The sequence below is a fragment of the Thermobia domestica genome, chromosome 3, assembly GCF_964235325.1.
Source record: "Thermobia domestica chromosome 3, izTheDome1.hap1.1, whole genome shotgun sequence".
Taxonomy (NCBI): Eukaryota; Metazoa; Arthropoda; class Insecta; order Zygentoma; family Lepismatidae; genus Thermobia; species Thermobia domestica.
The window spans coordinates 351,283,700-351,300,408 of NC_137456.1; the positions used below are offsets into that span (position 1 = coordinate 351,283,700).

General features: G+C 36.1%; 1 protein-coding gene across 6 annotated transcripts in view; it reads right to left on the bottom strand.

The window, feature by feature from the left end:
- Window positions 1-381: 381 nt before the first annotated feature.
- LOC145681304 (short coiled-coil protein homolog) overlaps window positions 382-16,709 on the bottom strand; it is a 337,128-nt gene continuing 320,800 nt past the window's right edge. For all 6 annotated transcript variants that reach the window (XM_081752961.1, XM_081752964.1, XM_081752960.1 and 3 more), the window contains exons 4-5: window positions 10,130-10,216; window positions 382-3,044 (exon numbers count right to left, since the gene is read on the bottom strand). In XM_081752961.1, coding sequence (XP_081609087.1) covers window positions 2,902-3,044; window positions 10,130-10,216 — 230 coding nt within the window. In that variant the 3' untranslated portion in view covers window positions 382-2,901. The remainder of the gene's footprint in view (window positions 3,045-10,129; window positions 10,217-16,709) is intronic.

Below are 16,709 nucleotides of genomic sequence, written 5' to 3' on the forward strand. Positions count from 1 at the left end.
CATAATTTTAGAAGAGTTTAGCCATTTGTAGCTAGATTATTATTTACCTACTTTTTGAATGCACTTGTTGCCAACACTGCCTACGTGGTAGAATTTGTGTTAAAACCTGGGTTGCGATTATATAATGAGGCTAGTTTCTACGAAACTACGAGTATTTTTATCTTAAAAATGTACTGTATTCGGGCCAATACGATCAGAAGAAACATATTTTGAGTCTACCCCGAAAATGGCCGACGACATTTACTCATTATTAGTTGTTCTATATAGTGCCAGCTGTACTACAATCTAAGCAGAATTTTACGGAATACAAATCTAAATACACGTTTATATCTGAGATTAATAATATAAAACATGCCTCACACCAAAATTAACAGAAATGGGTCTAAGTTGCATATTTATTAACATCCAAAAAATTACATAAATACATTGTGTACATTGCAGAAATACATTTCCAAGTTTTATGCAAAAAGGACTTATTTATTCTATACGAAACTCTTGGGCTTAATTGTTCTGCGTTATGTTTTCTTTTGTTTTTATTCTTCCTTTTGGAATAACAAAAGCACTAACCTGTAAAGCTACCGTAAGATGATCCATAACTGTCTTTACTTCTTCAAATGCGTTCATTTGAAGTTCATACAATTGCAACTTACAGCTCTAACCAATTTCAATTAGAAATAAGACACATTCAAGCACGGAAAATTAACAATAAAAATAAATGCTCTTTGAATGTTAAATACTTTTCCAATGTAATTCAGAATAATAAAAACTAATTCCACATTTTCATGCAAAATAGTTGAATATGTATTTACAAATTTACATTTTCGTACATAAAATATCAATTCCTGATAAGTTTTCAATTAAAAAGTACAGGAAAGAAAGAAAAAATCATAATTGTAATACTAAAATAAATAAGCAAACAAAATTACTGAACCAATTAAAACACTTGACATAAAAGGAGAGACAATCTTCACCAGGACACAATGAATACAAACAATATAGAACAGAAATGAAAGTTGTTACATATCAGGAAAATAATCTACAACGCGTTATCACACAGAATTCAGGTTCCTTACAAAAAAAATCAAATTTAAAAATGCATATCGAGTTTATCTTTGGCTTTTTCATTTTAATATTCCTTGGCTATCTCAAGATTATTTTTTCCATATAAGCAAATAAAAAATGGCATATTTACACATAAAATAAAAATATAAATTAAGAAAAACACATACTGTATACAATTAACCTAGTTTTATATCGATATATGAAAATCATCTTTAATAAAACACTCAATTTCATAAAATGGCTGAAATACTAAGTATAATAAAAGTTAACATTCTTTATGGAATTAACTGAAAGAGCTAAATTTTGTGGACTTTTATAAAAATAAGCACTCAAAAGACACATATTCATAAAAGGTGAAGTAACAGCATCAAAAATTTTGTCAATGATACCGTTAAGTCAAGAAATTCCATGTACTTATGAAGCGACGAGGCACTTATAAAATATATATATAAAATAGTATTTAACCCCATGAAGGAAAGAAGTTAAATACTATTTTAATTTCGTCGTCGTCGTCAATAACAAATTCAAAAGCATTCAATGAATTGCACTGTAAACTTATTGAAGTTGTGTTCTATTCTTAAGTCTGACATACTAAAAAATTATACAAAATTGACCTTTATCTTTTGTTTATGTGAAAGAAGTTAATGAAATGCAACTTATTACAACCATAGATAATGTTATTCTACAACAGATAATATGAACCTCAAGAATTTTAACTGTTGCCATCCATAGAAATTACAGTGTTACCAGAATCACATTTTCCCCAAAATCTAAGTTAATCTAATCTATTACGTATCATGTTTTGGTATCCTGTGAACTACTTTTTACATAACATTATTATTTAACTTTAATAACTGTATGTTAAAACTATTTTGTTTATTACAAACTAAATACAACTATTATTTAAAAAGCAGTTCACAGAATTCCAAGACAACACGTTACATAATCAAATACAGTTGAGTTCGTTTCTCTAGTCGCTGCCTTAACTTAGATTTTGGGGAAAATGTGATTCTGGCAACACTGTAATTTCTATGGATGGCAACACTTAAAATTCTTGAGGTTCATATTTTCTGTTGTAGAATAACATTATCTATGATAGTGTTAAGTTGTATTTCATTACCTCCTTTTCTTATGGAAAACAAGCAAAAGGAAAAAGGTAAATTTTGTATTATTTTAGTAAGGCAGGCTCTTAAGTTACGTAGCTAAAAATTTCGGGATTTTTTTCTCTCTGCTGGAGACGTATGGATTAAGAAATTTCCAGTACTACAAGAAGTAAAAAATCAAAATTATTAGACAAGAAAATTAAAACTAGAGCACAACAACTAAGTGTATTGTAACCTATTAAAATTACATTATGGATTACTTTTATCCATTTTAATTCCCCTATATAGCAACTTCCATAATGATTTATGACAGTCTTCAGATGCTACAAAAATGGACTTCATGTTTGTCGAAGCCAAATTATCTTCAAGATAAACTGCGGCAGAGAACTGGCACTTTCTTTTAAATATACGGTCACCAACTATTTTATTTTTATAACTAACCACAATCAACGAAGGCTAATGTTTGCAGAATGTTGAAGTATTGTAATAAGAACAGCAAAGTGAACTGGCTCTTTTTATAAAATAAAATCTTCGCCAAGAACAGAAAGACGAGAAACAATACCTCCTATCACAGCATGTGAAATGCTTTTCTCTTGCAGTAAAAGCATAGCGCATAGCTTTACTTTTTTATATATATATACGTGAAAAATAATGTCTAAATATAAAGAGGATTTTTTTTTCCTTTTCAACTGTTCCTTCCATTGAGAACAGCTGTGTTCTTCCTTTTTTTTCTTCTTTACTTCTTTTTAGTTTTGGGTGAAGTTGACTGAAACACACTTGATGCTGACATCAGATTTTCGATGTACTGCCCCAGTACCTGGTTTTCGGATCGCAGCTTCAAATTCTCTTCCTTCACACTATCTACACGCTGCGACAAATCTGAAACAAACAAACATACATATTATATATTTCTTTTAAAAATGGTTTTATTCAACTTGCCTTTTTGTTTGTTTCTAACCATTTAAAATGTGAACGTAAAGACCGAATTTGGCTGTGTAAAACCGAGAAGTAATAAGGTAATATTAGGAATACAGAAAGTCAATTCGGGTTTATGGTAATGAATTTGGCACCTCTACTAGCTAATTAAATACCGCGATGCTATTAGCTGCTGTGCTCGATATGCAAGCCCTGACTTTAACTATCGCCTTACATGTCAGTTTACACTTAAGGAGACTGTGCTGAAGTAGTTTGGTCAGATCTGGTTCCACTCCTCTAGACAAACTTTCCCAAGACAGAAGACGAGTATTCGTGCTTGCAGAAGGCTCAACGCTCATTTCAACAACAACAACAACAACAAAAAGTGCACGAACTTTCGTTTCATGTTCCTCCCGCTCTATGCCAGTCTCCGTTCACTTTACCATATAACTACTCTTTATCCTGGTGAATGACAATGAGAAACGTGTCGCTGCCATATAGGTGCGACCGTCAGGTCGGTCATATCACCCACTTATTGGACAAACTGTATATTTTCGCTGACTTTAAATCACCCTGCAAAATTAATATTTTATTCAAGTGAAAAAAAAATTCTTTCTTCGTTCTGAACGCTTTATAGCAGGACAGAAACCACTTTTCTTCTCTTGCATGCAGGTGTTCTTCCGACAGGTTGGCGCAGAGAATAATATAAAGAAACCACTATTTATTGAACTGAATGTTTATCCAATTAGCAAAGTACTCCGGAAAAGCAGACATTTCATTTTTTCTTTGAGTGAAGTTACCAATTTACGATTTTGGCTACTAAAATTATTTTGTGTGTACTTCCCATATAAATGATTATCAACGCAGAGAAACCTTTTTAAATAAGAATATTCGAGGATCCAGTAACAGCAGGTATGACCATTTTGTTGCGATTCAACACAGGATTGATCTCCTTCTTTAACACACGGAAACCTGTCATACCTGGTTTACTTATTTTGCTCTTTATAACTATAACCAATATTGCAAATGATACAAATGTAGCCCTCCCAAAACGTCGTAATTTTTGGAAACATTGACCACTCTCATACACATCGAACATCCTTCCTACACAGCATTTTCGAACTATCCGCAATACCTTATCGGGCGTGATCACGCGTGCTGCTACCTAGCAATGAAATTCGTTACTATAAATCTGAAACGGCCTTCTTTAGTAGGGTGGAAAAGAATAGTAAATATAATTTTTAAAGAGAGAGAGAGAGAAAGATAAACTGATGGACATTATCTGAGGACAGGAGCAACCTAACAAGGTAGTGGAAGGGAGAAGAGGAAGGGGAGGAAACAGGTTGCAACTGATACAGAAAGGATAATTGTTACGTCAAGATGAAGACCATAATACATGCAACCTTCTCCGTTTTGGCCAATGATGGACAACTATGACGATGGCTTTCTTTTTTTCTTTAATTTTAAGTTCCCTTTCCTTCGAGACTATACTTTAAGAAGCCAGTAAGTTCCGTTCCATATCTTGGATGCTTAAAAAATATCCTCAAATCAGTGAAAGAATCAAACGATTTTCCTAAAGTCTACGTTAAATGTGTTTTATATATTTGGTCTAGGAATTAATTCGTGCGGTTGGTACGCACACATTGAAGCTGTAGTACAAACACAAAATACATAAATACCTTAAGAAAAATATTGTCCATCGCTAGCCACCACTTTTGCCCATCTGTCAGGCAATGTACGGATTCCGTGGCGAAAGAAGTCCTCATCCTTGGAAGCGATCAAGTCAGAGACCCATGTTTCGATATCTTCTGAAGAAGTAAACCGCTGTCCAATCAAATCGTTGTTCATGCAATCGAACAAGTAGTAGTCCGAAGGAGCAACGTCTGGTGAATACGGCGGGTGGGGTAAAACTTCCCATCCGACATTTTCTAAATAGGTTTTGACCGGTTTTGCGACATGTGGGCGAGCGTTATCATGTTGAACAATAAGTTTATCATGTCTGTTCTCCCATTCTGGTCGTGTTCTGGCCAGAGCTTGCTTCAAACGCATTAATTGTCGTCGATAACGTTCTCCATTCATAGTTTCACCCGGTTGCAGCAGCTCATAGTACACAACACCTTTCATATCCCACCATATGCACAGCATAACCTTTGCACAGTGAATATCTCGTTTTGGTTGTGATGGACCTGGTTCACCTGGTTTCACCCAGGCCTTTTTTCGTTTAGGGTTCTCGTAATGGATCCACTTCTCATCACCCGTAATAATTCGATGCAGAAACCCCTTTCTGCTCTGTCGTTGAAGCAGCAATTCGCAAATGGTTTTTCGTCTTTCAACGTCTCTGTCTTTCAATTCATGTGGAACCCAATGTGACATCTTTTGAATCATTCCCATGGCTTTCAAGCGTTTGGAGACTGTTGTTTGATCAACGCCTAATGCTGCTGCAAGTTGTTCCTGCGTTTGACACGAATCCTGCTCGAGCAATGCTGTCAATTCTTCGTCTTGAAATTTTTTTGGCTGTCCAGCTCGCTCTTGGTCTGCCAAGCAGAAATCACCACTTCTAAACCGTGCAAACCACTTCTGACACGTTCGCTCAGCTAGAGCATGGTCACCATACACTTCCACCAAAATACGATGACTTTCAGTCGCACTTTTCTGCATGTTAAAGTAATGCAGCAGGACACCCCGCAAAAACACTTTATCAGGCACAAATTGCGCCATGTTCACTTCACTACAAACTGGTGTTGTTGACGCTTTAATCCACTGCCCTATACTACGAACGATACGCGATGACAGGGGTTTGCAACACATGTGTGGATACACGGAACTGTGGGACGCTCCGTTCGTTGCGCCATCTCTTGTCCACCCGCACGAATTAATTCCTAGACCAAATATATAAAACTCTGCAGCGGCCTACGCATGCTACTTACTTACAATTTTAGAAAGCAATACAATCGCACACTGAGAACATATTCACGAATGATTGTTAGCAAACATTTGAAAAATATCGTAAAAACAAGATCACACGCACGAAACCCCAGCTCCGATTCCCGGCGGGAGCTCATGTCGTTCGGATCCCACGTATGTCCAGATCTCATATGGCCTTGCTGCTGAAAGGGACATTAAATTCTAATGAACTAACCACTGATGTCACTAGTACTTTGGCTTCAATAAACGTAATGTGGCTCTCAATTTTCTATTCTTTGACTCTTGTTAGATTTTATGCACTTTAACAAACTCTTTGTTAACTGCATTTTTACATTGCACCTGGTAACACTGAAAGAAAGGTGGAAAAAGATGGAGAGAGATGCATGATAATGGCTGTGCAAGGCAAAGGTTAGATCCACAAGGTGTAATAAAAAAGTACGGTAAATGTAGTTGCCTAGTGCCCTCTATTGATGATGTATCCATTTCAAGTACTAAACTTTTGGTACAGTGAGTGTCGAGTTTGAACGAGTTGTCACATGTTAGCTGGCTTGCAGAGACAGAAAAGTGAAGATGTGTTAAGAATATCTGTCGCATGCCCATAAGTTCTGTTCTAAGCTGCAAAAAGGTGCCAAAGAAGTAGACGAAGTGTCAAAATCAGTGTATGGCGATTAAGCGGTGGCATTGAAGACTTTACAAGTAGTATGAGCAATTCAAAGGCGGCAACAAGTCCGTTAAAAACGAGCAACGATAGAGACGTCAACTCGACGTCAAAAACAGATTAAAATGTGCAAAAAGTGGTACAAATGACTTGTTCAAACATGCGAATGATTATTCAGAGCTTTCGAAGAAAATATGGATCCCTGAAAAGCTCTTTAACCGCCGATTAAATGCGCAATGGTTTCCTTCTTTACCACTAAAACGCACCGTGCCACACCTTGCTTCTGATAGGCTTGTTTTTGGTCGAAAAAATATTTTTGTCAAAATTCGCTGTGCTCTCCAGTCACCATGCGACTTCTTGCTCTTTCCAAAACTTAAAACCATGCTTAAAGGAAAACGTTTTGACATTGAGAGGGTTACGACAGAGCAGCTGAACACCCTTCTAAAACAAGCCTTCCAAAAATGCTCTCAATTATGGATTCAACGTTGGGATACGTGCATTGCTAGCCAAGGAAAGTACTTCGAAGGAGATTAAATCAAATTCCATGTAAGCTTATTACTTTGTAGCTAATAAAATTATTCATCGTATATTTCGATCACCCCTCGTATAATGGACCAATAGTGCAACCCTTATTAACATTTTTTAAATAATAATTACTCACATTTTACACAAACATAATGATTTTTTTCTTTTTTTATTAACAACCCGAAATAACATCAAAACTAGTGTAGGATTAACTAACAAGCGGCATTACAAAAAAAGTTTAAAATAAAGCATTGTATTTCTTAAAATATTCAAATTATTTTATTGAAAAGCACACCGGAGTAAAAAAAAAAATCCATAAAATCACGGTAAGCCCACAAAACAATTAATTAAATTAATTAATAAAACAAAAACATGAGACACACTTTTCACGATCTTATGAGCTAGTAACGTGATTTCTCACAAATTTGGAAACTCCGATTATTAGTGTGTTCTTGTGACAGTTTATAAGTACTGTTATACGTTGGGCCTCGTCAGGGCCTAATAAGTAATAATAAAGATTTTATACTTGCTGATGTTGAATTGTGTGTAAATAGACTTACAAGAAGTAGATATTGAATTTTCTTTTTTAATATACATTATCCAGAGAATGTTGCTTCAAAGACAAGAACATCACGAACGTGTATTCTATTGAACCAACCTGAGAAAATTTAAGGTAGCATAGCTAAATAGATTGATTAATTAGAATTAACATGTCTTTACAGACGGGGCTCTACTGTTTAAAGTGAGACCCGAAGAACTACTGGGTTCCCTTCCTGCAGACAGAAGCTAGTGTCACGCTACTTGGCCACAGAAAAGCAAAAAGGCAGAATAGCTAAATGGTAGAACGTTCAACTCAACCTGGCGTGAATGGTATCTTTGAGTTTTACATCCCACGGTTATGCCGGTTAGGCTGAAGGAGAAGGTGATGATGAGTAATGAATAAAATGGTGGAATGAAGAAAGTGGGAGGAAACGGGAGAACCCCGAGGAAACCTACGCACACGGTGTTTGTCCACAACAAAGATCACTTGGCGGGGGCTGGGATCGAACCCGGGACTCCATGCACCAGAGGTAAACGCTCTACCACTGAGCCACCGCGGCCCCCGTGAATGGTATCTGGTTTGAAACCAAGCCATAGTGGACAACGTTGTGTCTGTAAAATTTGTTGGAGTTTTTCCATTTCCTTTTTCTCTTCAGTTCAATTTTTTCATAATAACTATGCTATAGGATATGATCACGGAACTAAACGAGAAAGATTTAATTTACCTAGAAAGGCTGATACCTTCATTCACTACCAATAACATGACTATGTTATTCCGCACCTCTTTTCCTTATTCCCCCCTTTCCTTGTATTTCCCCTCTCGATTATCTGATACAGCATTTATAGTGTAGTGTGATAAGGTTTTCACTAATTCCTGGTAAGTAATCGTTAAACTTAGATTCCTTTTCACGACTTTATTCAGGAGAGAAAAATTGGACAAGATGTTAGACAGAGATTGTATCTCTCACCGTTCTTTTTAAACATATACCTCTAAGGAATAATAGCACATTGATTTAAACAGAAACAAGGTGTTTCCGTTGCAGTGAGGAAGACCGAGAGTGCATCACATTTACTGATATGGTAGTATTAGTAAAAAATGAGAAAACTATGGATGATATGCTAAGAGATGTTTGAAATAGTGGGAGACAAAAAAGAAAAAGAAAAAAAATTAAATCTAATGAGAAAGAAGAAGAGAAACTGTGGTTGGGACACTGGACAGAAGAAACTGTATCATGAGGGGTGCTAGAAAGTATGGTGGTAGTAAAGAGGGAGGAGGCGAAGAACAGTTATAGTTAATGAACAGTATTAAAACTGGAAAATCACACAAAACGAAGAGGTTAGCTCACGACTGTGGTGTATAGAAGCTTTTCAGTTGCAGCAAAGTAACCTGCCAATAATGCCAGAATACCTATAATGATGTTAAGAATGTTCAACAGTTCATGCGAAAAGTTTGGAATGAAATGAAAAATAAACTACATGGAATAACTTTCGGATGAAGAAATACAACAGATAGACAAGTTCAAATATTTTGAAAGTTAATTAGAAGGACTTGTATTGCTTGAATGAAGTGAAAAGAACGATTGTGTTGGCTAAGGAAGCGTTTTCTAAGCAAAAGAGATTACTGGTAGGGTTATTGAACAAAGACCTCAGGAAAAGATTTGTAAAATGTTTTGTATTGTAACCAATTATAAACTTTTATAAGCATAACCACAGTATGAAGTGAAATGAAATGAAATCTTTGAGTTTTACGTCCCACGGTTATGCCGGTTAGGCTAAAGGAGACGGTGATTATGAGAAATGAATGAAATGGTGGAATGAAGAAAGTGGGAGAACCCCGAGAAAACCCACGCACACGATGTTTGTCCACCACAGTATGAAGTGTTGCTCTTTGTAGAGCGGAGGCCTCAACATTGAGGAAAGAGGGAACAATGAGACTGGGAGGCGGTGGAGACGTGGATACGGAGGAAAATTGAGAAAATCAGTTGGAAGGACAGAATTAAGAATGAAAACTGCTGGAAAGAGTTGGTGAAGACAGCAAGACAAAAAAGAATTGGACAGGCCACTGCTTGCGAAAGAAAATATTTATTACCTGAAGGCTGGAAGGAAAGGTTCTGGGTAGAAAGAAAGAGGAGAGGGATGCGGTAACAGTTGCTGGACGATGTGAAAGCTCATGGGAGCTACTGAAGAACGAAGAGGAGAGCTACGGACAGAACAACACAGAGGCTTAGTGAATAATGAGGATTAGCTGTTATTATGGTCAATTGGATTGATATTTAAATTACAGTTTTCTTCCCACGAAACATGCATGCACTCAGCACGTTTTATCTTTCTTTACATCTGTACACTTAAATAGAAGTTATCATTGTAAATAACACAGACTTAAATGTCAGATTACAATTACCATCTAGAGTATTTTGGAGTTCCAACACCTGGGCAATCAGTCGCGCTTTCTCCTCCTGCTCGTCAGGACTGATGTCTGGGTCTAGGCCTGGAATTGAAAATGAGACCAGCGTCAAAAAATAAGTAGAGAGAAAGAACATTATTATTATTATTATTAAACAATAAAATTCTGACGAGATTATGACAAATAATAAGAATCATATATTTCATTACTAGGGGCACAAGTTCTTCGCACTAAGAATTTGAAAATTTCGCGTTTTGTCGCATTTTCCAAATAAAATTTCGCCTTTTGTAGCTCTTGTGGAAAAGAATTCCCTGACATTTTTACAATTGTTCCTTTTCTTCATAGATCACTATAAAAATAAACCATTAATTACCTAAAAACAAAGTACAATGAATATTTCACTTGACTATGTCAATTTCATTTATAAAAAATTATATATATATATATATATATATTCAAATCAAACTGAGGAAAATCAGTAACTCAACTTACTATGAGTAGGAAAGTTTTGCTGTGTTCTGAAAATATAGGCACAAGTTGCATTTAAACATTAAATATAAGCATGCTACATGTCACTTATCATCAGTCCATATTTGGAAAAAAAAATTCTCACAATTGGCATTGCTTGTTGGAAGCCACACATATGTAAGTGCATTTACACCAAACTTCAAACAGTCATCACTTCGGAACTCCCCATCCAGCTGCGATGATTAGTGATAGCTAACGGGCAACATGTTCCGTATAGTCGTGTTCTAATCACCCAAAATGCACAGTTCATGCCATGTTCTACCGTTCCATCAGCGGAAAACTAGCGTTTTTAAAGTAATGAAAACGTATTTTTAAAATTTCGCGTTTTATCGCGCAACGGAAACCAATGAAAATACACAAAGAATATCACAGAACGTCAAGATCTGACGCATTTCGTTTTATCGCGCAGTACGAAAAACTCGTGCCTCTATTCATTACTATTGAACGTCCACTAGTTCGGATGACAAAATATGAAGTTGAAAACGCTACAGATGCGAGGATTCGTCCGCTGGGTTGCCTGAATATGACTTCCCTTCCTACTTCACTCCTAGACCAACCCCTCTCCGGACGGATTCCAGGGCTTTGGAGAAAGGAAAGTCTTAAAAGTGGAATAAGAAAAATTGCGAGCGCCAAAGAAAATGCACTGCTCCCGATCTTCTTTCATCTAACACATACTGCATGGCTGAAAAAGGAAAATGTTTCTCTAATTTTTATTTTCTGGGAATAGCTGAACTGACTTTCATTGTGCTGTATAATTGCTATAAAAAAAAAAAAAAAAAAAAAAAAAAAGGCTAGCCAGAAAAATTATTAGAAATTAATTAACGAAGAATATTGTCAAGTTACTTAATAAAAAAATTATGTTTAAGTGAAAATCAGCTCAGCTAGATCCCTATGTAGCAATACTCAAAGCTTTGTTGTTCTGCCTAAATTGAGATTAGAGGTAATCTGAACTTAATTGAATAGAAAAGATAACACTGAATTTTGATAACATTGATAGAATTTTTAATTTAGATAAGAAAAATGGTAACAGGTAACAACATCTGATGAAAACATTTGCATTTTTTTTTTTTTTTAAAAAAAAAAAGCACACTTATTCTATTGAACTTTCTAAATTATAACTTGATTGCCATAATTTTATCTGATAGAATTTGAACAGTTTTCCTATCGTGTACGAATTACTTGCATCGACAACACCAGAATCGAATCTATGGAGAAGCTGTTTGATTAGTTTGATCAGTTACTTAAATGACAGAAAACTTTTAGAAAAGTAATGAAGAATAGCAAGATAGAATATTGCTTAATGAAAATTTAAGATTATAGGGGTCACGACCTTTAATTTTGAGTTACTTGAAAGAAGAGTGACAAGGAAAATGAAGTATAATGAATGATATATTTTTAGAGTACATACACCCTCCATTCCAAAAGAAACCGAACTTTTGAAAACAAATAGTACCACTAGTGCCATCTGTTGTAATATTTTACCGGTAGATGGCGTAGTCCCTCATTGACAACTGGTATAAATGTCATGACATTTGGATGCACGGCAACAAAGTTATTGCGTTTCAACTGTCAGTGTGTTGTGTACATCGGTCGGAAAATGAGTTTCAAACAACGAGCTGCAATTGAGTTTTGTGTTAAACTGGATAAAACTTTTAGTGAAACGCACCAAATGCTACAAAATGCATATGGTGATGAGTGTCTATCCTGTACGCAAGTTTACGAGTGGTTCAGGCGACTCAAATCGGGTAGAGAGATGCTGGATGATGACGAAAGATCAGGCCGTCCCAGAACCGGATTATCCGAAGAAAACATCGAAAAAGTGCGTGAATTCATCAAACATAACAAAAACTCGTCGGTGAAAGTTATTGAAATGGAATTAGGCATTCCTCTAACAACTGCATACCGCATTTTGACCGAAGTTTTGGGCCTTAAGAAGGTTAGTTCGCGGTTTGTACCACACAAACTCACCGAAGATTAAAAAGTTGATCGAATTGCGCATTGTAAAGACATCGTTAAAAGTGCTCGGCAGGATCGAAACTTCTTGAAATCGATTGTAACTGGTGACGAGACGTGGTGTTTTGAATATGAGCCCGAAACAATGCGGCAAAGTGCTAAATGGAGAGCGCCGGATGAAGGAACACCCAAAAAAAAGTCGCTTGGTGAAGTCAAAAGTTAAGGTGATGCTGATTTGTTTTTACGATTCAAAAGGAATTATCCACAAAGAATTTGTTCAGCCCGGCCAGACAGTCACTGGAGAGTTTTACTTGGGCGTCATGAAGCGTTTGCTGGCAAGAATTCGTCGTATTCGGCCCGAATATCGCGAAATCGGCAGTTGGACTCTTTTGGACGATAATGCACCATCACATCGTTCGCGACTTGTAACTGAATTTTTGGTCAAAAATCACATTATTCGGTTACATCATCCGCCCTATTCATCAGATCTCGTTCCGTGCGATTTCTATCTGTTCCCGAAACTGCATTTGGCGATGAAAGGAAAGTGGCACGCATCGATTGATGCCATTGAGAAGGCGACGACCGCCGTCCTAAAGACCATTCCAATAAAGGACATGGAAAAGTCGTTTGACAACTTGTTGGAGCGTGCAAATATGTGTATCGATGCAAAAGGGGAATACATTGATTAATAAAAATGATTTGTTCCAAAATGTACATTGCTTTTTTGTTTGTTTAAAACGTTCGGTTTCTTTTGGAATGGAGGGTGTAAAATTCAGTTTTATAATTTGCTTTATATTTATGAAAGCAGTTAATACTAATACAAAAGTACCATAGTTGTATTTACACACTTCACATAGATGATTCACACTTGACATAAACATACATTACTATAGATCAATACACAGGAAATTGAATGACAAATCTACTTCTAGAGATCGATCTTTCTTGGCCAATATTTATACTCTACATTATTTTAGGTCGTCGATGCCTAGTTTATCTAACAACTACCTATAGAAAGACTAAAGTCTAAATATGATCTTAAAATTAAACGTAATACTTTATGTTCGCTTACAAACATTCCGTCATATGTATTTCGTTTTCTTTACTTCGTACAATAACCAAAAATTATCTGTAATACTTTCTTTCCAACACAATGGAAATGTAATAGCTATCAATAACAAAATAAATATTTCTTGTTTTAAAATAAAATGTATTCCTCTCCCTTGAGATACCTTTATCTTAGCAGACTAAATAACTTAATAGTAAGCAATATTCGGAAGTTATTATTTAAAATAATTTAACGTAAGTTACATTTCGATTTTTTTATGATTATATTAATTAACAATGAATATGTATAATAACTGATGTTTCCAACCTTCTATATAAAATAAAGCAAAATGATATAAAAAAAATAAAGCTAGTTTCCGTAGTGATGAAGGTAGGATGATTTAACTGCACTTGAAAATTTTCATAACTCACTTCAGGATTTTCTCTAAAACACATACAAAAAAATGTATCTCAAATAAGTTTATAACTGCATGATCAAACTATAAATTAAAAAAAATGAGTAACGTTCCTGCGAAGTTTGCCACTAGAAATCCCTCAAACATTAATGTTGTTTCGTCACTTCAACCGTGGGTAAATGACTGTTAAGTCAGTAGCAGCCAACATCTGAATAAATGTGCCAAGAAAAGGGAGTAATGTAAAAATGACAAGAGAAGTCTCATTACGATCATCTGAACACTTCCAAACTGACCCATATAATACGAATTGTTTGGCGTCCCTTTGGGCGTCTTGTAGTATTCGTGCCAAGAAAGGTTAATATGAATGCAAAGCCAATGTAAAGCATGTCTAGATCCTACCTTGTGTTTTAATTTCACACGACACGTAGAATCCTCATGTCCCACTTGGAGTCCGGAGTTAAAGCATCCAGCTGGACCTTGCACTCGCTTTGTAGAGAAGACACAAAGTCTATGCACCAGTGTAGACCCACATAAACTTTCCATGATAGTAACGAGAGAGAGTTCGAATTTATGGAGCGATTTAGGATATAAGCACTTTCGTTTCAGCAACACTAACAATAAGGCTCTATCGTAGACACATACTTGTATAATAAAGATAAAGAAAAATGTACATATATCTGCAACGATGTTGTGAAGGCGTTCCTTTTTCTAGTGTTCTCGCTGCACGTTTCTTGTAGCAACTGATTTAGTTTTTAAAATTTTTGTCTTTCTCTCTCTTCTGTTAATTTTTGAATTTTCTTCTCTCTCTGTGTGGGTGTGTTTGTGTGTCCGTTAAAATGGCTTGGGTTTCTCCGCCACCCGAGAGCGATAAATTAGCATGGTGACAGCAAGGGTCCTCGGATCTTCAGTGAGATGACCACTGCTCTGGTTTTTAAAGATAATTTCTTCTCTGTCCAGACTCCAAACAGAACACGAGAAAAAAAAATACAAAGTGAAACAAAAATAAATACAAATTTTATTTAATAATACATACACAATTGTGAGAGGTGACGACTGTCATAATGGTGTGATGTGAGATGGTAAAAGGAGCCAAGTGAATCGACCAAAGCATTCTATCCAAGGTCCTGGTGCCTTTGCCTATGTTAGATATCACCACAGAAGCAAGCTTCCATTAAGATATGGAGAAGAACCTTATCGTCGCTTTGTACTCGGAGAGAACTACGGAAGGACATCCGTCCGACCACTGCCCTCGACTGACTGACCATTCAGCGAATGGGAGAGAACCACGTTGGTAGTAAGACACATCGAATAATGAAGGTATTGTGGTAGAGTTCCCTATCTTTTCTTTCATCCTACATCATATAGTCTGCTTTCGTTTGAAGTGTTACGTTTCATTTCAACGCAATCCAAGTCACAATCTCAGTTTGTAAAACAAAATTCTGGGATGGAATTATTAGCTTAATTCCCATTTCTGCTACACATAACGAACTATAGGGTTAAGAACCCCAAAGCCTGCACAAAATTAACATATTTATCTTGTAACGTTTTAAAACAAGCTTTATCAATCATTCAGGCACTGGACTAGACACATTTGTAAACTATCCAGTCATCCGACTTCACAACACATGCTCCGCTGTTGGAAACTTAACACGATCTAATATATTTGAGAAAAGTTTTATTTCATCGTTTCTAATAGTGGAATGTGTATCGTTAACCCAACTGGCTTAATAGTTTAGTGTACGACTGATCTACGAATATTCTGCTGGTATTCAATCATAGCCAACTTTACATTAATATGCTAATTTTACTAATTCTTTTAATTTAGGAAATATATTTTTAAATAACATTTATACACATTTCCGGGCATTACTGGCGTCTATGTCCTTAACCCCGTCCCTATGACGGATAACGTCCCTCGGTGAGCACACTATCCGGGGAAAGGGGAAGATTGGAAGCGGCCTGGAACCTGTATGTTACGTACCATCCTAGCATTTGCCTGGTGTGAATGAGGAAAGAGGTCACTCAGAATGGCTGATCTGAAAAAGCTGCTACACTCTTCAACAGAGAGTTTCCACCGAGAATCCAACCCAGGCCCGCTCGCACCAGAGGAGAGAGCGTCAGCGACTACCCGACCCGGGACGAAATAAAATAAATTAAAAAGAAAGAAAAAAACAACAGAAATTTATATTTACGATAAATATAAATTTAGGAAACAGCACTAATGTGGCAGAACTCTTAATTAAACATGCAACGTGAATACTACGAACAATAAAACATATGAGCTCTACAGTAGTTGGAAAATAGATTTAAATCCATAATTTAGCGTCCCTTTAACCAAAAAGAGACGAATACTTAATGAAAGTGAAGATTATGAAATTTGGTGCAGTAAGAATATGAAAACGCGAGAACCTCGAGAAAGCCCATGGATACGATACAAACTCACATGAGTTGGGATCGAACCATGCAACAGAGGAATTTCAGTTCGTTTCATCCTATCCTTGATCACTTCACTGTTATACAAGGCCTTACAGTATTACCAGGAGATTCAGAACAAATCAATGCTAAAAGTCTTCCCGTCTAACGTCCCATAATTATGCCTTTGGTTAAGGAAGGCTGCTCATTACGGCAAGTGA